Raw genomic sequence first — 23,763 nt, 5'->3', positions numbered from 1 at the left:
TATCTTACCTTCAGTTTGGAGAATGTTGCTATCCAAGTTGGTCTCGTGTGCCGTTCTCCCACCATTCAGCGCTCAGCTCTGTGAGAGTGTGTGTGTGTGTGTGTTGTGAAAGTGCATGTGTGTGTTTTCTCCTTGGAAGGTGTTTCCCCATTCTCGTGACCCTACATCACTCTGACAGAGGAGAGCAGATCGTAGGAGGACCAGATGGGGGAGGAAGAGGAGGAGGAGAAGAAAGGGACATGGCATGTGAAGTCCATTACAGCGCAGCAAGTGTGATTAAGTGCCGTCACTGCAGAGGAAGAGCAGAGGGCCTCGGAGTTTCCTGGGCTGGACGTGGGGGGGCTTAGCCCGCTAAATCCTCGCCTTTCCAACCTCTGTCTTTTTTGGAAAGTAAAGAGAGACACTTGTTTCTTCAAAGTCAGACTTATCGTTCGTTTATCACAATTTCTCTTGCGCTTGAGGAGGATTTTCATCATGTAAATAAAACAGACAGGTTGGAAAGCCCGACTCGTCCATCGCCTCTTCAATTCTTTGATCCTCCTTTAACAGCACCTCTCAACAATGTGTTCATGACCAAGAGGCAAAGGGAGAGGACTTTGGTAATTGAGGAAATACTATTGTGGTTTAGCAAGTTATTCCACTTAAACACTCCGAGGCTCTCCTCATTGGACCACGGCGCTCCTTTAGACTCAAATGTCCAGCAGCAGCAAACACCTCCAATGTGAAATCATGATAGACAGTAAACAGCCTAGATTCTCAGACTCAACGGCGCTCAAAGACAAATAAATCCACGAGAGACAACGGTTAAATTATGAGCAAGCCTTTTATTGTAGCTGCAAACACAACACAGAAAAAAAAAAATAATAATAAAAAATAAAAATAAAAAATAAAAAAAATCACATGAAAGTGTCTAAAACAAGGCAACAAATACACAGTGAGGCCGTCACTGCCGAAAGACTACAGATCCCAGAGATATGAAGGCAGCTGAAAGGGAGGGGAAGTGTGTGTGTGTGTGTGTCGGGGAGGGGGTGGGGGGGCAACACGGGAAATGAAAGGCGATGGCATCGAGTCATGACAGTACAGTCTGTTCTGGCCGAGTCAACCAGTCAAGGCCAGAAGAGAACGACTCCACCACGAAATAAAATGTAAACATAAAAGAAGAAATCACTCCACACTTTCAACACAAACAATGAAATAATCTACTGAAAGCCAGCTCAGCTTTTAAGGAATAAGTTCGCATTTTTTCAAGTGCGTCTCAAAACAATACTCGCATCCCAATATGTGTTGAAAGATTTAATGGTCACAAAGTAAACTTTCTTTAAGCAATTTCAGCGTTTTTAAATCAGCGACAAAACCCACAGTTATCATGAGACTTCAGTTAGTTCGTCCTTTTAGTATGAAAAATCCCTCTTCGTGTTAGTAGTCAGAACTCAGCAAGTAAACACTGATTAGTGGCTGTGACGCAGCTGCTCACTAATATTTAAACTCCACTGTGGTTGGTGGACAGTTATCAGACAAGACTCGATGGCACAAATACGCCTTTGGAATAAACTGTGACCTTATCGATCATTAGCGAATAGCGACCGAGCTAAACTTCTCCAGGAGCTAACGTTACTGACGGGCTCAAAACTCCAACTAAACCTGTGAGTTTAGTCTCTACGTTACCAAACTTCTACACAGAATATGTTGCTGTACCAGAATCTGGTGTGACCAGGCCTGAACTCAGAACACTTCAGTTTCATTTCAGCTTCTACAACCACAAAAAATATGAAACTTTCCTTTAACTAAATGGACAAATCTCTTAGGCAAACAAAGTGGTGCGATCCTCCGTTATAGGACATAATACAAACTGTACGTCAACTCCAGATGTATCTACAAAATCTACAGTGTACATACACGTGGGCTACTGTCGTCTACGGCAAAGTAACAAATGTGCAAGAACCAAAATCTATCAAAAATAGTCAAATCACTCAAATAAATTACATCCGATTAAATTAAATAAACCAACTACATTTATCTGTATGCTCTGCTAATAAAAATAAAGCTTCAAATGATTAGTTTTTAAGTCAATTCAACCAGAGTGCTCGTTAGTGTGAGACAGAGGAGCCGGGCAGCAGCAGCAGGAGAGAGGGAGAGCAGTGTGTTTCACCATACATGGAGCGGAAACACAGGTTACACTGAGTCATAGACATGTGCCCCCCCCCCCCCCCCCCTCACATACACACATATACAAACAGTAGCGTCAAGATGAGGACACGCATGTCCATATTCACAGCTAACGTCTCTCTCACACACACACTCTTTATGTGCTTTCACACATTTCAGCCGACTACCAAAACACATTCAAGTGTCCATAAATAAGCCTCGTCTGTGATTTAAAAAGAAGAAAATATACAGATCCCGTTTTCACAACAGGCCTCTCTTGGCTTCGCGCTTTTGGAAAAAACAAGTCAAAGTTATCTTGACAAGCGCTTGTTTAGAAAAGCGTCAGCTAGGCACCTTCACATTCACAGCATACACATTCACAGCAGGCTGAAGCCAGACCCCTACGCTAATGCTGAGACACTTAAAACTAAACAGTCCCTTTGGAAAAGTGGTTGTAAACGTCAAATAAATACAAAACACACATCACTAAATCCCTACCTCTGTACCTAAATATACAGGTGTTAGTACAGTGACAGCCTTGTGATGGACAGCCAAGTCTCCAGCAGCAATTAGACGTTTTAGATCCACATTGGAAGAGTTCATTCTGCCAGTGCAGGCCCAGTTACCTGCACACACATACAGACGTCCATGCATGAGAGCAGCACTGGCAGCACTGGTCTTGTGTTTGTTTGAAGGTCTGAAGGGCTTCAGGTTGCTGGTGACGGGAGCGTCCCTGCAAAGCTTCTGTCGTCCATCACTGTTGAGCCACAGTGATCGCTTCTGTCCACGAGATCTGTAGACAACCAGTGTACAAAAAAACATGCCAATGTAAGACGACACTTTTGTCTTGATAGTGTCGTAATTTTAACACAACCAAATAAAAAATAAAATGGTAATAGTTAAATACAATATTTCACTTGCTTCCAAGAATTGTGTGGAGACAAAAGATTAAGTCTGGTGATATTCTTATTTCTTCTTGTACCACAACCAACAATGAATTGATCCGACTAACAGGTATCGCTGTGCCTGACTGTTGCACTTGGTTACATGATTGTCTTTTATTTGGGGTATAAAAACAATAGACATCAATGAGTTCCTCGCTGTGCTATTCTCCCTCGAGACCTACACGACATAACATTAAAGCAGGCTGAGCGTGTATACTCAGAGGGACAGCAGATTGAGGCTACAACCAGCAGTTCCCTTATCCTAAATGGAAGGATCTAGTGTAGCAATACAAGAACCTCAACTTTTTAAAGATGTATACAAGAACAAACAAGCTTCAGGTTCTGTTTTGTTTTTATCTTTTTCTATTCAGAAAATGTAAAGTTAACTCATTTTTACTCAACATGCCTTTTACATTTCTCTACCAGTGTCTCTGGAGGTTACCTGTAGCTGAGCTTTAATCCGTCTCCTCCTCCTGTCTCTGGTCCTGAGGGACAGGTATGACAGTTGTCCCCAACAAACCTCTTCTCACAATGTAGGGACACGAGGGACCACTGGGGATGTCTGCAAATCCTGCAGGGCGGGGAGAGGGGAAGACAGAGGATTAAAGCAGATGTGGAACAGAGTGTGGAAGTACAAACATAAAGAGCACATAAGATAAAACATCACTAACAGCAGGAACTTCGTCACAGGGTCATAACAGTCACGAACAAGATTCAGATATTTAAGGACTGCACCCATGAACGCTACTAATGATACTCAACCAATCAGACCCTCATTAAGAGTAACAGCTGTATATCATTTTCACATCTATGCTCCCAGTACTGAGATAGAAAAAGATACCTTTCATAACGACTTCCGGCAGTCCGTAGGGTTCATACTCGGTGTCGTCAAAGGCGGCTGACAGCTGCGTTCTGTTGCGGCGGATTCTCTCAGCCAGACGGGCCGGATCGGTCGGGATGGGGAAGGCACCCGAGAACAACACTCTGTCTCGTAACTCTGCTCCTTCAGGTGATGGGACAACAGAGGCAGGACGGGGGTCCCCTGACTCTTCTTCATCTTCCTCCTCAGTCTGTGTGTACGCACAGCGGAGGTCAGAGGTCGCTGGAGCACAGCGAGGATACAGACTCTCCTCCGTTTGACTGCTGACACTTCTCACTTCTGTCCGGACATCTTTGTCTGAAGAGTCGTGTGTTGTTTTTATTTCATTGGTGGGTCTGGAGGCATTAGACACGGCCTCAGGTGTCCCCGTGTAACACTCAGCAGATTTGGTCTGCTTTGGTCTCGAGACTTTGGTGGCATCTTTGGCGGCATGTGGTTGACCAGCTTTCTCAGATAACATCTGGATAACTTCGGTGTCTCTCTTCTCTTTGTGGTGTGTTTGACAGGTATTTAACGGGTGCATGAGGGTGATCTCATGGTTTTCTTTTTCAGATTCCTGAGTCAAGAGAAAATCACGTAACGATTAAAGGCCTAAACTTACACGTGAACAAAGTTGTGTCACAAGTCAAACCTGTGAACTAAAGCATTTTACTGAGGACACGCAGGTGTTTTGAGTTTTTCCTAATAATCTAATAAGACGTTTCATGGCAATAAATGTGTAATTTGGTACTAATTATATGGAAAATAGTAATTTCCTTGAAAGAGCAGCTTTGTCTAAACACAATCATTATTCATTCACTACTGAGAACATTATTCTGCATACACATTGAACTGTATACTCTGGGTTACACTGCAGTGACTTGAAATTGTTTAATTTGTGTAACAATTCAACCTTTCTATTTTCACTATAATTTGCACCAAACTACAGTTATTTCCCAAAAACTTCTGAGGAGATTCTTCAGACATTACGGACTTGTGAAATTAAGATTCACTAGAAAAACTACTTCAGTCCGAACTCATTCTAAATGGACTGCAATTATATATAACTAGCTTAAAACCTTGACATAAACGAGCATAAAACACACTTAATGGTCTGGTCTACAAGTGAGATATTAAAAACAAATCACCTGAACAATCTGATTACATTCCTGAAGTGCCGCAGTCTTTTTAGACGGATCGAGAGTCTTTGGTTCAGGGTTCAAGTTGCTGTTCTGAAGTCTTTTAGTAAAACAAGAACAACAAAGTGAATTCAAAGCAAACAGAAAAGCAGACGACAGAAACCTACAGACATACATTGTGTTTGCTTTACATCCAACATAAACATCTTACATATATGCATTTAACACAAGCTTCAAATGCAGGTTAATGGCATATTTGTCATTGCTTCTTTAGCCCTAGTGTGGGAGTGTTACCTGGAGAACAACATGCGGCCCTGCAGTTTATTGGACGAGCAGGAGAGGAACAACTCATCTTCTCTGACGACCGTCACAATACCAGGGCTCTCCTGAACACCCAGGTAAGGCACCTGAACCTGAACCGTCACAGTCGGAGCCTGGCTCTGGGGCATCTCACTGGACTGTGTGACAGCAGAGATCTGGTCCTGGGTCTCAGACTGGTTGTCTGTGTTGGGAAGGAACTGGTGAAACGTTGGGGCTGGTTGGGAGGCCAGTCTCCACACAACAAGCTCCTCGGCCTGCTGCTTGGTCTCTGCAGAGAGAGCGCGTAACCTCGTCTGCAGCTCCTCCACCTGGACAGGAGGAGAAAGACAGGACAGACAGAATCAACCCGAATAAAGCTTAACGTAAGTAAAACCTAACAATAATATAACTGTACAACAGTAACTCAAAAACTGGGAACATCTATACATTTCATAGTTTCTCCATTATATATTTCATTTCCCTGTGTACGCAATTAATTGAACCTATTTTTGTCCCGTCATTGTTGTGGTAGTAAGAGGTCGCATGCTGTCACTACCTGCTGCTGTAGGGGGTTGATCTGCAGCTCAGACTCCGCCTCCAGCTCTTCTTCAGCATTTGTACTCCTCTTCACATCCTGAAGCAGCGGCTGCTGTGCGTCAGCGGTGATATTATCCGGCGCACTTAATGACCTCCGCTCCGCTAAGCAGGACAGAGACGCATTTCCTGTGTTTTGGCTTTGCTTGACTTGGTCTTCTTGTTTTTCTCTGTCAGTGTGCAATGCTGAGGTCCTGGTGTCTGAGACATTCAAGTCCTCCATTGCTTGTTTCAGGAGCTCATTCTCCTGTCGGAGGGCGAGCAGTTCTGCGACCATGTCTGCTGTACCTCCTTCTTGACTGCTCTCAGTCTCACCCACCAAACAAGCTGAGTCATGGTTACTCTGGTCACTCAGAGTCTCGTCCTGAGAGCCTGGATGCTGGTCCCCGGTCCTTAAGGCTTCATTGTCTGATTCGTCACTAATAGGTGTTGGTTTGGTGAGGATGGTGACAGGACACTCCTGGTTTGACTGAAGCCCTGAGATCTCCTCAGACCTCTCATCTTGCGTCTCTTCTTTCCGTTCTCCATCCTCCACCTCCTCTCTTCGTCTCTTCTCCTCTTCCTCGGCCTTGCGTGCATCCAGCTGTTGCTTGTAGCGCTGCAGTTCCTCTCCCTGGATGAGGAGGGCACTCTCCTTCTCTTGTACCTCACACAGAAGACCGGAGATGTGCTGACTCTGCTTCTCAAAGGCCGTAGTTAGCTGTTCTGTCTGACGTGTCACCTGAGAAGAAAATAAAAAGGACAGAATAGAGAAAGTGTTGAAGAGAAACTGGGAAGAAGCAGAGTAGTAACTACTCTACAGCGGCCCCGAGAGGCTTCTTTCAAAACTTAAATATTATTATTCTACATCACCTGTTTTGACTGAGTTGACTACTCGTAATCAAAGTAGGGCTTAATAATTAATCAAAACTTTATCAAAATTGCAATTTTCAAATCACATGAAGCCTTCGTTAAAGGCGGAATGTGTCAAACTACCATTTTAAATTAAATATTGTCGCGTAGCAGAGATTTCCTTTCTCACCAAAATCGTTTTAATGTTTTTTCATTGAAAATAAGAATAATTATGTAAACATTATCACTCAATGAATCACAATTATCACAATTGAACCGTCAGTCATAATAATCACAATTAGATATTTTTTCTGCTCTAAATCAAAGTGTTGATTCAGTTTATAAAGTAGATTTCTAATATAAATGGATCTACTGTGGTTGGACAAACTGAATGCACTAAACTGTAGATCCACCTTTACTAACCTGGCTCTGCAGGGCCTCCAGCTTAACCTGGTACTGGTTGGCACGTTCCGTCTCCTTTGTATTCTCCTTCTGCAGCAGCTCCACCTCTTTTGTCAGATCTGAGGAGACGGGCTCAACCTTCTGGAGGTCAGAAAGTGACCGTCTGTGGTCTGACAGGGGAGACCCTCCCAGATAGTTCTGTCTGTCGTCTTCCATGTCAGAGGCGACTACACCCGTTTGCTCCTCGTCAGACGGAGGCGATCGCTCGGGATCTATCACTGTTCGCTCCTCCTGGACTAGATCGGCTGTGGCCTGAGATACAAGCATGTTGCGTTGGTTGGTGGACTGGCAGAAGAGGAGGTGCTGCTCTGGTGAGGGGAGGAGCTTGTTGTCGCAGCGAACGATGTTGAAGTTGAGGTCATCATCGTGGAGGGTCAAGTATGTCAGCGGGCTGTTGGCCAATGAGAGTTTCTCCTCTTCCAGTGAGTCTTCTTCTCTGCTGCGCTTCAGTTCTTCCAATTCAACTTTAAGTTCTTCCAAATTCGCTCTCAACTCTTTCTTTAAATCCACGTCTGTGTTGTTTATTTGGTTCCTCTCCTCTTCCTCTCTCTTCCGCTCTTCTTTTTCTAAAGCCAGCTGGGCTTTCACCTCCGCTAGCTGTTTCTTTAGCTGGATATTAAGCTCCATCATTTCACTCTCCCGGTCTTGTAGCGCTTTGTTTTTCTCCTCCTCCTGCTCCTCTCTCTCCCTCTGCTCTCTTTCCTCCCTTCCTCTCATCATCTCTGTCTCCAAAGCTGCCATGGCCGTCCTCAACCTCTCCGTCTCAGCCCTCTCACTCTCCAGCTGTGCCTTCCATTCCTTGTCCTGATCTCCCTTCTCAACAGCCTGGCTGGCACTTTTGCGGCTGAGTTGTTTCAGCCGGGTCCTGGCTTCCGTCTCTGCCCGTCGCTGGGCTTCCAAGTCCTCAAGTCTTTGCTGCAGTTCTTCACGTGCGTCGTGTAGCTCTGAACGCAGTGTGGCGTTCTCCCTCTTGAGGTCTTCAGAGGCCCTGCAACGATCACAACCCATAGAGGTGTTGGTGGGCGTACCAGCAGCAGTAGAGAGCCCTTGATCAAATGTGGACCGCTTGTTTGTCCCAGAGCTGTCACTCTCTATCGCCTCATTTCTGCTTTTATTCTCCACCTCGTTACTTCTGTGTCGTCCCCTTTGTAAACACTCAGAGTCTGAGGAGATAAGGTCAGTGATGTGTTCGGAGTCGATGCCTTCTCCTGGCTCTCTGTCAGACGGGTAAGATGCTGCGATCTCTGCCCTTCTCTTCTCCCCATCCTCGTCCTCTTCCCTCCTCTGCTGGGCTAGGGTGGTGTCACTGGGCCTCTTGGTGTGAGTTGATGGTCGAGAATGAAGAGAGTGAGAAGGTTGAGGGGAGAAACTCTGCCCAACAGGGCAAAGCTGGACAGGTTGTAGAGGGGTTGCTGGGACAGCCTTTTGCTCTGAAGTTAAAAGGAAAGAAATACAAAAATCAGAGCTTATCTCTATTTCTAATGCATTACTGGCATACATAGTTACATTTGTTTTGATTTGAGAAAGTGGATGGCGTATTAATGACCAGCAGGGGGCAGCACCGGGATAAGAGTTTTGCATTAGAGGAGAATTGACATGGCATGTATTGTAGAATCCGTGAATGTCAAGCACTCATTAGGACTCGTCCACTAAAATTATTAACGTCCATAACCCCTTTATAAAATTCGAATTAATCATCATGTATTTGCTCGCTTTGGTGACTTTTAGCAAGACACCGAATCCCCACAAACTCCTGACTTCTTGACCTCCCAGTGGACGTATCCCATTACTGATAAACGTCACGGCTTTGTCCTCACCCTGCAGTTCCTTGAGGAGACGAAGGGCGTCAGCTCGCTCCTCTGCCAGTCTCCTCCCCTCCTCCTCCAGAGCTCTCTCTCTCTTCCTGCTCTGCTCCAGACTCACTGCCACACCATCTGCCTCACGCAGAGCTTCCTAATGGGGGGGTAAAAACAACACACAAATAAGATGGATTGAATCCAGCTGCTTTGAGACAGACTTTTGAAATATTTGTTTGTTGACATTAAAACCTCTACAATGTGTCTAACAGATGTACGTTTGTGATGACACATCCTTCATTTCTCCTGATCAGTTTAAAACTAAGACCCTAATAACTATATACAAGTGTAAAGGTCTGTCAAAAGTCTCATTTTGCTATATACCTGAGATGTTTGTGTTTGTGCAGCAGGACTTCCAGATAAGCAATAACTTTGTAAGAGCTATGTATTGACAGCTACATAACATCATAGTGTCACAATAGCAACAAACCACAGATAAATGCAGCATTAATGCGGATGTTGCAAGCTGGTATACATGTAATGAACCACAAACAAACTACTCTGGAGGGTTAAAATGTGACTGTGCTTTGGTCTAATTCTTATAGTTTAAAAAAAGGCTGTTCTTGTGTGCAGGTTTAACAGTTCACCATCTAGATTCAGTGTTAGTTATAGAACAGTTGGGCTTTTTCGAGTACAGTAGGATATGTTTGTATGATTCTTGCCATAGTGACGGGCAGGAGAGGCCATTTAAGAAATAAATATCAGACAAATCATATGTTTAGCTCTGTGAAATGCTCTCCAATGCTAAACCTTTATTATTACATAATAATGCAGCAGCTGGATGATTGAAGAAGCCACAATTTACTTATAATTTATTAACAGTTCACTTATCTTAGATTGACATATGGCACATTAAGATGTCGTTTAAAAATGTATGGAGTTCATTATACAGCTACTGCCCACACAGCTAATGAATAATTAAAGTGAGACACTGACTCACTAGACTCAGGACCATCACTAGTGTGTGTGTGTGTGTGTGTGTGTGTGTGTGTGTGTTACCGTCAGTTTGGCTTGTGTCTGAGACTCTTTCTTCTGGCTCTCCTGCAGCTGTCCCTCCGTCCACTTTAGTTTCTCTTTCAGAGCGTCCAGCTCCTTGTTCAACGCCTGCTTCTGTAGAGACAGCTGATACAGGATATTAGGACTCAGTAGCTGATTAAAAATGGGAAAATTAAATTAAAGAAGATTGGAGGGAAAAGATATAAGAAAAAGGTGAAAGTAGGAGGTAAAAAAAGAAGAAATTAATGGCTGTAGTTGTAGGCACAGGAATCAGGAGCAGTGAAGGGAACGGGAAGCAGGAGAGGAATCAGTGATCAATAACGGGCATAAGCTGTGTCTAATGTCAATAGTGAGGATCTCTGTGGGGAAAGTGAGGAAGACTTAACAGGCTGATCAAATTCCCATGTCATGGTACACGTGAACAGTGTTGAAGGCAGAGTTATTGTAGAGTGCTGTATAAGATCACTGCTGATTTAGTTTACTGATCCATATGGGCTTTGTTCTACAACATCGATTGACCCAATTCTAAGTCAGCCAAGAACAGAAATCTAGTGACATAAGTTCCTGTCATACGTGGTGTAACCAGTTCGACTACTTTACTCAGGATGGAGTTCATTACTACTAAGAGACGTAGCACGGACTGTATAATCTATTTTTTCTTACTTCCTGCCACAACTTAACAGCTCGTAAACTATAGTCTACATACAAATCAAACCAGCTGATCATTTTGAGTTTTCCGTGTTAGCAATCTTCCTGCTTTCTCCAGTTTTTTGGGACAACTTATGCAAATGTTCCTTAGGAAACACAAGGCTGTGGTATACTGTTCTGACAATGCTTTAATCAGTTCATTAACTGCATTCAAACATCTAAAAGACAATCATTAAAACCTTGAGTTCTGCTGGTTAGTCATGACTGAAAATCCATGCATTTGCAAACTTAGAAAACAAACTCCATAAAGAGCTGTGTAAATCGAAATATGCCCTATCAGCAGTTGAACGTGCGATTTGATTGGACACAAGCTGTGCCTGTGCTGTGTGTTTACTCTGTGTAGCCTTGTCGGATGTAACAAGATAACGTCTGTGTGGTTTACAAAGGGATTACAGCGTTAGTAGAATGAATGCTCATTGTTCAGACTTTTTACAACACGTCTGAAAGCATTGGATTATTTTTGAATACTCAAAAGCCTCGTAGATTTGTATTATTGTTCTACTGATTAAAAAATAACTACCACAGCATTCCTTCACATAAAGGAAATCCAAATGAAAGAATAAAGGATTGCAACACCACATGTCTTCAGGCACAAACGCACTCCTCCATGTCTTCAGTCATGCAGATTGCCTCAACACACCTTCAGACAAATCTTCCATCTACCTTCATGCCTCGCTCACTATGAACTCTTTACCATTTCTCACACACGCATTATGAGTTTGTTTGACGCTCCCATGACCAAAAGCATTCGACACACAGTCATTACCTTCGCTGCTCAACCTTTCCACTGGGGAGATACCGAGAGGAGGACGAAGCGGAGAGGACAGCGGGTGGAGAAAAGGGAAACACAAACACAAGAGGGCAAGAGAGTGAAACAGAGAGCAAGAGAAAACAAAAAGAGTAAGAAGCAAGTGTGGGAAAAACAAAAGAGAGCAGTGCGTGGACCTTTTCTTTAAGTAATACAAGTACCAGGAAAAAGAGAGAGGAAGAAGAGGAGAAGGAAGAGAGACGAGGAAGCAAGGAAGAGAAAGAGGGAATAGCTGAAAAAACAGAGCAGACTTATGAACCAACATACAAACAATATGTACATATTCCTCCAATGTACACACAGATGTGAATTAAAGGCTTTATCTTGGTGAATGTACTTGTATGAAAAAAACATATTAGTGCCTTGTTCATGTGTATATGTATGTACTTTGTGTGTATGCTTACCTTGTCAGCCTGGGCCTGCAGGGCGTTGTGGAGCGTCCTGGCCTGCTGGAGCTCCACGTTGAGCTTATTCACCTCCTGCTGATGCTGCTTCTCCAGACTCTGCCTCTCCTTCTGAAGCTCTGTCACATCCTGGACACAACCAACTAAATCTGAGCCACTATCCTCAACTGTAATGTGGAACAAATACACTGTTTGTAAGAGTTGAATGAAACAAAAATCTGAAATCTTCTCCTGCTTCCTTTAGCCATCTCTCCGAGCATCTTCTTTCATTTCCCTTAATCTGTCCACATCACCCATCTCACCCTCTGGTGTTGTTTCTCCAGCTCCTTGGAGCGTTGTTGGTGTTGCAGTCGGCTGCTCTCCGTGTTCTGCCTCTGACACTTCAGCTCTTCCTGTAGGTGCTTCAGCCTTTGCTCAGCTCCTGACGCCTGCCACACAAACACACACGACATGCTCTCTTTAAAATTGACAATAAGACAACGTTCTTTGTTTCCATCACGGGCTTAAGAGTGCGTACCCTGCTAAAGAGTAGTCACATATTCAATTATTCTTAAGTGTACATGTAAAATATTTTGGGCATGTTTGTGTCTTTGGATATGCAAGTAAAACTTGCATTTACGTGTGTTTTAACACATTTGTTATATTGTTTTCAATTTTTTTACCTTGTGGCACTAATTATTGATCTGCATTTGACATTCTAACACAAGGAAAGCACCACCACTGTCAGAACTTAGCATAGATGCTCTTAAATGAGACACTTGTCAGCCCCTCCCAGTCTCTCCTCGGCTTTGTACATTGTTTGACAAATGGTTTGATTTCACAAAATATCAGCTGGATCTTTCTACGGCTCAGAGCAGAACAAGGACACTGTTTTTCCAGCTCACTCATTTCAAAAGTATCCGATAATAACTGATTGTGTAACAAAATATTCCCAACGCGTTTGTTATTTTCAGGAAAGTCAAAGAGAAATGTTTTGCCAAATAAGGGCGACACCCATTTGGGAAAATACAGCTGCATGAAACACGTGTGTTTTCAGTAGTAGTCCCACCAGTGGACTCAGCTGTGATAGTGGGTGTTTTTACCCGCTCACTCTCCTGGGCCATGCGTGTGTGTGCCAGGCTGAGCTCATCGCAGGCTTTCTGAAGGCTGAGCTCTCTGGTCCCGAGCTCCTTCTTGCTTTGCACCATCTCGCTCTGGATCGACTTCAGCGTCCCGGCCTTCGCACAGAGCTCCTCCTCCAGAGCAGTCACACGACTCCACGCGTCTGTTAAAGATGCTGCTGGATGGACCAGACACAGAGAGACATACCGGTTAATGCGCTCATAAGCTGCCATGAACACCTTTTAGGAACACCACTAAGTAAATTTAAAAAATATCTTTTAAGTCCTTAAATAACCGTACCAGTGTTAGTTTTATCTTATTTACTAAAATTATATACAGTTTGCATCACTGCCCACCATGTTCCAGAAGAAAACAGCTGTCAGAAAATATTGATTACATTGTGTTAATGAAAATATTTGAATGCCAGAGTTAGAAGGATTTCCACTTTAAATAGAGGAAAGGTGAACGAGTGGGTGGACAACAACAGAGAGACAACAGGGAGGAGAAGTACAGGAAAACACATTTAGAAGATTTCTTCCCTCAAAATGAGCATCGACATTATCAGCAAGAACACTTTGCTTTCTTACAACTGACCAGCAACGGTCAACAACACACAGCTGGAGTCTTCACTAATGGGGTCAATCCATACCGACTCATTGATCAGCACAGCTGTTGTAACTGTATGACACGTTCACAAAGCCTGTGGAGGAAACCAACGTCTGTCCAATAGTTTGTCCTGTACCTTCATTTTACAATACTGTTCAACGTTTTAAGTGTCTTTTTTCAAATGAATCACAATTAATTAATTATTAATCACAATTCATTGTACTACTAAAAATAACCTACTGTTGTTTTCTACAATTTACATTTACCAAATACAGCTTTAACAAGCAAATCTGAATAAGATCCTGCAAAGTGTATAAAGTATGTGTGACTTCAGTAGAGAAGAGCGCAATAAAAGAACACAGCAGCAAACAGCACACCTAATGTAAACACTGATCCCTCCCCCTCTGTGTCCTAGCAGCTAGAAGAAGCATTTATTGTTTCACATTGAACAGTCCCCTTCCTCCTCTGAACAAACACTGAGAATGGATTGTAACAGAGAGAAAGAGGAGCGTGATACCACAATTAGTAAGTGTACTAAGAGACACTGTACACCATGGAGCTGGCCTGGGGGCGGAGACTCCGGCTGAGCCAGAGAATTCTACACAAGTCTTGCGTAACAATTGTTGAGGTTATACAGAGTACATGAGATTTGTTGAGGCAGTCCCATCAGAGCTGAAGAAAAGCTTCAGTGTGAATTAGCCTCGATGTAAATATGAAAATTTAAGCCATTTTCGAACTTCATGGAATCACATTCATAAGCAACAATAAGAAAAATATAAAGTAACACCAGCCTTCCGAAATGACACTTTGGCTTATGAGCAATAGTCAACTCTAAGTCATTCTGACCAGACTTTGCTCTCCATCTCTCAGAATGAATTTGAGGCCAGCTGTGACTGAGCTGTTGCTGCTGTGGCCTCTGGAGAGGAGAATCAAGGGATTGTCTCACAAAGACAACATGTGTCCTGGTCTTAGTTAGTTATCCAGATTGCTTAATTAACTATTTAGGAGACATGCTGCCGTGTTGAGCTGTATGTTTGTATTTGCAACTACAAATGGACGACACCCAGTCGTGACCATGTTACATTACTCACTGTCTGTCTCTGTCCGGTGGTTCTTCTCCTTCCCACAAACCCTCGTCTCCGACTGGCCTTGACCGATGACATCCGTGCAGGGTGTCTGGGGAGAGCTCGGGGACGGTCTCCTGGCTGCTGGCCTCGAGTTATCCTGTTCCCACGGAAAGGCAGCCGAGGGAGTGGAGAAGACGTCCGATTGGTCGGACGGATGGCGTTGGGGCGTGTTCTTGTGTTGGTGTTGTGGTGACGAGGCTGAGCCGACTTCGGAGAACTGCAGCTGCTGCAGAAGGGAGGAGAAAAGAAAGAAAGAGGAGGATGTGAACAGGATGTCAAACTAGAAAGAACATTTTAAAAGAATTTACAAACAACAGAGTTAATGTTCTTTCACTTAAACTGCATTTTACTGATATACATTTTGACTTTTTCATTCCTTTTGCCCTTAAAACAACTACAATGAGGTATTCCCATAAGCAAAATTCTGATCAATTCAGATCGTATGTGCTTATTATTATCACTTTAGACTAAGTAGTTGTTTATCACAATATAATAGAAAATTACTGAGCTTTTTACAAAGAATGAAACTGTATATTTAAGACCTTTTTAAAGATGTTGTCCTCAGTAGAAACTAACGGGCTGAGAGACACAGACATGTTAGGAGGGTCACAAAGTATTAACAGACAGACTGACACGTCGGTTTTGGTCTTCTCATGGAATTTGCTAACAATAAGAAAAACAGAAAATAATCAAATCAAACAGCTTTAAGGTAAAAACCCACATCGGTCTTGAACAAGCCATTGCATAGGTCAGCACAAAAACATGCTGGTACTTACTCGAATATGACGTGCCTGGCTCGGTCCTTCATCTCTACCCGGCCTCTCCTCCTTTCTACTCTCTACAGGGCAAAAACACAGCATATTGATTGGACTTGTTTCCTAAAGACAATCACAAAAGCTGAACATAACGGCAGTGAAGACCCAAATGCTTTACTAACATGAGAGGAAAGAGAACTACAACAGTCCTCAGAGAGTGAAGGGTTGGGAGAGGACGGGAGCTAAGGGAGTATATTTATAACCTCTCTGCTCATTTGGGAGTCTTGGATTTTCAGTTTATTCTCAACATTATTCTGTCCATTAATGAAAAGATATAAACCACCAGAGAGGGTAAAAACAGGACTGTACCGCTGTTTTCCCAGGGTGATGTTGTATTCCAGCAGGGTGTAGAAAACACCGTAGTATCTGTCGATCTACTGCTGTTCTGCAAATTCTCCAGCTCTGCCTCCAGCCTGAGCGAGAGAGAGAGAAAGAGAAAGAAGGAAAGAGAGAAAGAGAGAGACAGAGAGAGAAAGAAAGAGAGAAAGGAATGAATAAGAACCAAATAGAAAGTTCAGTGTGGGCCAGGAATGGGGAAAGTTCAAATGAAAAAGTATGTCTTGATGACACAGATGAAGGATTTGTCTCATAATTTTGCACCATTAACGAGAATGATTACAGCTTCATGACTGAATGTCGGTTCACTGGTCCTAACCTTTTGATTTCGAGTGCGAGTTTGTTGTTGAGGGTGCGAGCAGCGTCTACCTGGCCCTCCAGAGAGCATACTTGGGCCTGCTTAGTCTGAAGCTCCTGGGTCAGGCGCTTGCTGCTGGTCACCGCTACCTTGGCCTCCTCTCGAACACTGCAGAGCTCTCTCTGCAGATACTGGAGCTCCCCACGGACCTCCTCATACTGGGCAGGGAAGAAGAGGAGGAGGAGGAGAAAGAGAAGAGGGAGAGGTACATAGTTCAGGATTTGGTATGAAAATACCAGATGATGATGGTGTTGTATTGAATTGAAGACTTGGATGTGGCTCTCAACATGGCCGCCTGCTTGTACCTTCGCGGTCTGTTTTTCGAGGCTCGTGTGGATGTTGTCCAGTTGCAGCTGTTTCTGCTTGTTCTCTCTGGACAGTCGCTCCTGATGGACCTGCAGCTCCTTCACCTTTTGCTGGACCCGTCCAGACAGCCCCACCGTCCAGTCCTCCTCAGCCCAACTCATCTCTCTCTACCTGGGCCTGACACGGCTTGACAGATCCAGAGTCAGACAGCTCCTGGAGCCATGGAGTGAAGAAGCCAGCAACACACACACACAGTCTGAAACAAAGAGGAAGTACAGGCCTGTTAAGTGAGGTGCAGGGAGCTCTTTGCCAATTAGTGTTGTGACAGAGGATCCACGCCACATGTATCTAAACATGTTTAAATCATCTGTGGCTGTGGGTCCTGTCTTGAATATGTTATGTTGCTACGGCTCTGATCACTGAGGAAGACGCTGGTTGTCACCGCTGGGCAGCTATGACTCAGTGTTTTCCAACACAGACCGCCTGCAATGTTCCAAGAGCTCCTCAAGTTAAAAAATAAATTCCTTCTCTCTCTCAAACAGTTATATGCGTACTTACAAACTGAAAATATTTGCAATTGCAATGCAGTGTTTTCAAGTTAAATCTGCAAACACTGCATTTACTGCACAAGCTCTTTTTATAGACTAGGGGTTAACACCAAGAAATGGACACAAAATTAAAATGTAGGAATGAAGAAAAGCCTGTAGAAGTGAATTCTGAACTCAGCTTTGACATGCACTCCAGGCTTAAGGCTATTAACACCATAACACCAGTCAGTTTCGGTCATAACTCACAGCTTATGTCACTGTGTTCACCTGTTCCTAAAACTAGAGTGGCAGAAATACTCAGCTGAGCTGACTGATGAACTAGTGAAACACACACACACCTCATTGTGGCCTCTGGAGTAGCTACAAAGTGTACAATAGCACTTTTGTGGAAAGACTTCTTCCAAGTGAGTGTGAGATTTAATTTAATCGAAGCCTTGTATTAATGATGCTGGTTAACAAGCTGCATTTGGTTTCGAGCTGCCACTATCAACTATTGTTATCACAGATTAATCTATAAATTAATTTCATTATTCAGCAATTCATACTTTAGGCTATAAAATAACAGATAACAGATCACCGTCACAATTTTCCCAGAGCCTGAGGAACCTCAAATTGCTTATTATATAGTTCTGATAAAATAAGCAATTTACTAAAGTTACTATGAGTTAATATGCTCAAGCACATCTGACTTTGTCAGTGACAAAATAATGAAATCCTGGAGTTATTTCCATTGTTGACATTAGTGTTTTCAGTCCACGTCCTTTAGATAGAGGCAGGCAGGGTGTTCCTGAGAACTAGTTGTATAAAACACATACTATGTACTTGTAACATCCCTTATTTACTGATATTCTACTGTAAAGGTTCAAATAAAAAAGGCAAAATGCCTAAATATGATCTTTAATAAAGATGGTGGAGACAGGTATTCAATATCTGAGATATTAGAAAACAGGCACTAAAACTAGAAAAATCCAAGAAGTTCACATGATAAAAGACAAAAGCTGTGTGACATTGTTCAAGATGCAAACATCAGTGATTAGTTTAAACCTTAAAACATGTCTGTTTTAAGAATACAATCCACCTGACACTGTTGCCTGTAAGGGGATCTGTCACCTCCATAAATAAGAGGAGGCAGCTTTGTGTAAAGACCATTAGCTTCTCTCTCGTTTAAGCAAACTAAAGACAGAATCTAGCTAAGGTTTAGTTTAGTAGAGGAGACAGGGGATCCAGAAGTTGAACCGTGGCCTGTTCTCTCACCAACGTGTTATCACGAGGTGCAACCACAACAAAAGACAACTGACAACTTCCCAAAAAAAAGTTGAATTTACACGTAACGTCCATCCAGGACCACCGCCTGTGAAATAACGTCAACGCTCGCACAACCCGTACCGTGACTGATAGAGACAAACTGTTGGTGGTGCTTCAGTGGTCAGTAACTGACAACTAGCACTGACCTAGCACTGATGCTACTAGCTAACCACACACTAGACTTACCTCTCAGTTTAGAGAGGATACAAAGGGCGCACAGTCGGTGGGGGAGGTCCACACAGACCCGGTGGCGGTGCTCTGATAGGCGTCGTTTAAAAAGTACCACCGGCCTCCAGGTCTTCTTCACTACCGGTACACACCGGGAGGAACTGTCGCTTTGAACGGAACCGAGGCTAACGACTGACGTTAGCTGACAGTTTTCATATCTGAGACAAGATGCCCCGCGCGTCTCACGCAGCTGACGAGCCAAAAGGATCGTTGTGGCACGAGGAGGGGGTGGGGGCTAGTGACGTAGCACGGGAATGTTTTGGGGAAAAGTCCTCGCCGCGGTATAAGAGCTACTGAGGACCTCTGGCGGTCAGATGTGTAAACGGTGCTGCCACTTTCTATTGAAACATGTCTCTTTATATTGTTTAGAGATGACAACACAGTCACAATAAAGAGCCTCCGCCATATTGTCTGTAGTGACAAAACTCAAATTTAAACATTATTGTAACTTGGTATGTGTCCGGAAGTTTTGGATAGCCTAGAGCAACATATTTGACAGAAGAGAGGTATTTACAATAGCCTAAATGATCTGATACTTCCAATAATGTGTGCATTATTGAAATAGCCAAGGACCAGATTACCAACCTGACAGAGCTGAAAGCTGCTCTTGGCTCCCAGACCTCTGGGCCCCCAAAAGCCACAGGTTCTCAGAGTGACAATTAGTTGATGGTAAATGAAAAAACAATTAACTACAGGGACACTCACCTTGTTTTTCAACTGTGGTGGCATTGTCTGTCCGAAACAGCCTCTAAAAAAACTGGTAAATGGACCTACATTTAAGATTTTGTGTTGTTTTTGTTTTGTCAAACTATTATTTCAAAGGTCCACAACAATACCTTTACAGTCAGTGTTTAACAATACTTTGATTATCTATCATTTTCTTTGGTAAAATGTGAATAAGCACCTGAACATTGAACTGATAGAGCCTTAAGGCAGGTATGCTTTATTACCATAAATTGAAGGAATGTCTTGGGGAGTTTCCCAGAGTTAAATCTGGTTTCACGACTTCCCTTATCACTGCTGATACTGTGCATACATGTTGTGTCTATTCAAATCAACACACATCAAATTTGGAGCTATTAAATGCTTTAGAATAGAAATACTTAACACAATTTTGAACGGAGAGTGGAAGGAAATGGGACTTAGGGACCCAGCGGCTCATTTTCCTCCTTGGGGTTAATCCGTCCATGTTTCCAGCAATAGTTGTTTTTCAACCAGGTAACAAATTCAACGTTCAATTTCACACAGAAGTTTGTGCGCGGTTGACAAATGTTTCTCTGAAACAGATTGTGACAAAGTTTTGATCCCATTGAGATTTTGGTGGCATAGACTAAATTTGATTGCCCCTTGCAAACCCCAAAAATGACCACTTCTGGCAATAGGAATGTGGGTGTGTGATTTTAAAGATACTGTACAAAATGTACTTAATACAGAATCATTTATACAACCATTTAAACAAATGGTTCTGGGGCACCAGTAACATTATAGCTCATGCTTCACTGGTCTCACCACATAAATAATGGATGGAATTGACCAAGACACAGCTTCAATTTTGACGGGGACACTGACATTTATTAATCTACTTTTCCTCTATTAACCTACTTTAGAGTGTCTGTGCCATACCTGGGTGACACTGCAGTGACACTGAAGAGATCTCTGTCTGAGAGAACGTCTCAAGTTTCTCTTGATCGGAAACACACACACACACACACACACACACACTCAGAGATGATAGAAATCCTACAGTTACACACCCTCACACACTTGTTGATGATGAGGTCATTGTGAAGAAAGGAAACGGTAAATGTGATTCATATACTGTTAACTGTTACTAAAATATGTTTTATTACCATTGCAAGATATGAGCAGACAATGCAGCTAGATCACAAACCATACTCTAGAAAAGGTGACTGGCCAAGGAACGGATTACCCATGTAGCCATGTTTAAAATCTAAAATATGTTTTAATACTTCAAAAGTGCCCTTTAAAAGGTGGTTTGTAAGCTTAGACTGCATATGTTTTTGGCTGGTGTCATGTTTTCGTCCTGTGTTGTTTGTTGGATGTTGGAGGAACACAATGGATATATTCCTTTAATAAGTTTTTATGCCTGATGATTGTAGCTATTGGGCAGAATTCTAGTATTTTTAATAATCAAATACATTTAGTCAGTAAACACTGTTGATCACTTACAGGTGTATTTACAGCAGTTACAGCATCCATCCACTGCAGGCAGCTGTAATTAGATTATAATAGTCATTATAGTCACTCATTCTTCCAGGTAGGCTCTGGATTTGAATGTAATCTGGGATTTGGTGGCTCAGTGCTGAGTGGTGCGGAAACCCAGGAACTAGCCTGCAGTTACCTTGCATACAAAACCATTTGCTAGCCAGTGGCCCAGACAAGAGAGTTTCTATGTGTGAGAAAGAGAGATTACTCGGGTAGTTGTGTAATCTTGTCCATAACCGTCTGGTAATTACAGGTGTGCCTGAGGGATTATTGTCTGAGAACTGGGAGACTATTTTGAGACGTACGCTGTGTTATTTTCAAGGATTGAGCTGGGTGTAATGGCAGAGGCATAACAGTTTGAAACCAGAAAGTATGCTGGTTAAAAATTCATGACTGCCCGTAAATACCGTATCTCTGTCAGACACTGTGGAAGCGGTTTAAAGTACCTTTGAGCAAAACACTGTCCAGCCCGCTTGTGTGAGTGAGCTGAAATCTTCAGTTTATAGTTTTAAAATTGAAATTAAAAAAACTATTAAAAATAACTGGTTAAAGTTAAATTAAATGAGAGTAACTTGAATAGATACCGGCCCCATGCTATTAAATAAACACCCCACCTAAATTGTCACACACACCAACACACACACCATATCCACCCAGATGCACCTCATGGTAAGCTCCTCTCATCACTCGCTCATTATTAATACAGGATTACATTTATTCTCAATCCCAAACTCACACACACACAGTCCACGGGGCTCCTCGCAGAAGTAGTACACACCCTGTCTGCCAAGGACCGTCAAAGGTAGCAAGGCAGTCAGGTAGCTGTGTGCCACCAGCTGCAGTCCGAGGAGTTTTACCCTTTTTGAATGTCACAAGCTCATGGAGACCTGCTGTTCATCTGGCTGCTAACAGAGGCTTTACCAGACAACAGGTGGATTTCTGTCCGACAGCAATACACTGCAGCTTCGTAAACCCAGTTCCATGACGGTAAGACAAGAATTAAACTTCCATGAGAGCATTTAGGGCAAGAGAAAAACAAGTGATAACATTCTTCCTAAGAAGACGTGCTTTGTATTAATCAGCTGTATCTGTTGTTTGCCACTCACATGATTGTGAGTCCTGTTTTACTTGAACAAACTGTACTGATGATAAGATTTGTCTGGCGTGAAGGTTATACGGTGTTTCTGATATTTCTGTGTGATTATGGAATCTTACATTCTCTAAACAACTACAGCAGCCATGATAAAGTCCCCACATCTAATAACACTTGTTTCCAAAATGTAAAAAAAAGTATTCTACAGACTGAGTGCTGAGGTTATATATATAATGGTCTGCAAATGTTAATGACTGTTTCCTTTCTTCTGTCCCAGATGTTTCCTTGGTCAGCTGTTTTCTCCCTTGAGCCCAAAGTGCCCGGCCAGCGCAGCTCTGAGGAGTTGGTAACCAATACTCTGATGTTAGAGCTGGGGGCCATAGTGAAGCGCACTGAACGCATCCGTTTGGAGCGGGCGACGGAGGGTCGACACTGCCAGCACAGCTCCTCCTCCACAGCTGACTACAGCTGGCTGGCCACCGCCCCGACCCCACAGCCCTACGAGCTGACACCCAACGACCTGCTGGAGCTGCAGGACCTCTGTGTCAAGGTCCCTCCTGCACAGTGTGGCCCTCTGATCGTCAGGTGAGACAGACAGGGAGACACTGAGAGAGTTGGACATAGAAGAAACTAAATGGGCAGAGTAGGCAAGGATACTCTCAGATCCAGACCCATTCTTTCTCTAAGAGATGACTCGACATGATATCCCAACCAGAGATTTAAACAGTGCTCAAACACCTGCTTTGTTGTTGCCGCTTTTGCATTACGAAGGTCTAAAGCTGAAAGGATTAGTCTTTGAATCAATTAGTTCACTTTCATTTTCTATTATTCAATAACATTGTACTGATTTTATGTTATCCCTCTTCCAGCACCAGTGCCATCAGGGTTCATTTCCTAACAGGGGCGTAGCGAGGGATTCTGCACCCCTTTAAAAAGACTGCAGTGCCCAGCTGGTGGCGGTGGCACCTCCATTATTAAGGCTACAACTGCCTTCTCTTTTGCTTCTGTTTTGTTTTGACTCTAGAGTATTATGTAAATGCTTGTGTTATTTAATATCAGGCTGTTCATATAATCACAGTTGTTGCTCCCACTGCAGGTTCAGGAGGCTGGTGTCGCAGATGGAGCCTGAGGTTCACGAGGTCCCCCGGCTGTTTCGCTCAGTGCTCCGCGAGTGCATGGACGAGGTGAACGGAAATGAAGACATGCAGACGCAATATGGCGGCGTCTTTGAGAAGCAGCAGCGCAGCAAGAGCCTGTCTTTTGTTTCCTTCCGCAGCAAGTTCCGCTCGGGTCAGCTCTTCAGGGGCAGCAACACGAGAGGCTCCAGGGGGAATCTGGAGCAGCAGGTGGATTGGTCCGACGAGGAAGAGGATGAAGAAGGGGAGGAGGAGGCCATCAAGGCCAGGGCGAGGAAGGGAAGGAGCATGAGCATGCCGGAGATCAGCCCGATGGAGCAGAGTGCCCAGGGGTGAGAGAGTCAGGGGAGAGACAATGCAGAGAGGGACGGGACCTATAGAGAAGTTCTGATAGGGGGAGAAAATGAGGAGTAAGAGAAGAAGGGAAAGTAGAGAGATGGGTCAGCTGAATGTAAATATGGGGAGGAGTCTTTTTCTCGTTCCAAATAATTTCTAAAGGACAAGATAAGTCTACAGAGTAAGGTTAGAATGA

The 23,763-nt window shown here is 43.4% G+C and overlaps 2 protein-coding genes across 2 annotated transcripts; one reads left to right on the top strand and one right to left on the bottom strand.

The window, feature by feature from the left end:
• Positions 1-804: 804 nt before the first annotated feature.
• Positions 805-18,943, bottom strand: LOC142962819 (uncharacterized). The gene is made up of 18 exons (XM_076103471.1): positions 18,735-18,943; positions 16,695-16,951; positions 16,351-16,547; positions 16,005-16,108; positions 15,657-15,718; positions 14,845-15,106; positions 13,129-13,325; positions 12,349-12,474; positions 12,047-12,175; positions 10,130-10,252; positions 9,092-9,227; positions 7,236-8,704; positions 5,944-6,702; positions 5,382-5,716; positions 5,097-5,187; positions 3,931-4,525; positions 3,532-3,660; positions 805-2,938 (listed from the first exon to the last, which is right to left on the bottom strand). The coding sequence occupies exons 2-17, from the start codon at positions 16,854-16,856 to the stop codon at positions 3,545-3,547; spliced, it is 4,863 nt and encodes a 1,620-aa protein (XP_075959586.1). The 5' UTR covers positions 16,857-16,951; positions 18,735-18,943; the 3' UTR covers positions 805-2,938; positions 3,532-3,544.
• Positions 18,944-22,340: 3,397 nt separating this feature from the next.
• On the top strand, positions 22,341-23,567 carry LOC142963166 (protein RD3). The gene is made up of 2 exons (XM_076103882.1): positions 22,341-22,680; positions 23,192-23,567. The coding sequence occupies exons 1-2, from the start codon at positions 22,346-22,348 to the stop codon at positions 23,565-23,567; spliced, it is 711 nt and encodes a 236-aa protein (XP_075959997.1). The 5' UTR covers positions 22,341-22,345.
• Positions 23,568-23,763: the final 196 nt, after the last annotated feature.

Source organism: Anarhichas minor, unplaced genomic scaffold (genome assembly GCF_050575085.1).
Source record: "Anarhichas minor isolate MPS153535 unplaced genomic scaffold, ASM5057508v1 ptg000028l, whole genome shotgun sequence".
Lineage (NCBI taxonomy): Eukaryota > Metazoa > Chordata > Actinopteri > Perciformes > Anarhichadidae > Anarhichas > Anarhichas minor.
The sequence above is the reverse complement of the archived record's forward strand: the minus strand, read 5'-3'. Positions and strand labels throughout refer to the sequence as shown.

Bases quoted from the DNA above. Each gene is read 5' to 3' on its own strand.
- LOC142963166 (XM_076103882.1), top strand. From the start codon at position 22,346: ATGACTGTTTCCTTTCTTCTGTCCCAGATGTTTCCTTGGTCAGCTGTT. The intron at 22,681-23,191 runs GTGAGACAGACA...CTCCCACTGCAG, and splicing joins TGTGGCCCTCTGATCGTCAG to GTTCAGGAGGCTGGTGTCGC.
- LOC142962819 (XM_076103471.1), bottom strand. From the start codon at position 16,856: ATGAGTTGGGCTGAGGAGGACTGGACGGTGGGGCTGTCTGGACGGGTC. The intron at 12,475-13,128 runs GTAAAAACACCC...TTTGTGTGGCAG, and splicing joins TGGCCCAGGAGAGTGAGCGG to GCGTCAGGAGCTGAGCAAAG. The intron at 12,176-12,348 runs GTGAGATGGGTG...GGTTGTGTCCAG, and splicing joins TGGAGAAACAACACCAGAGG to GATGTGACAGAGCTTCAGAA.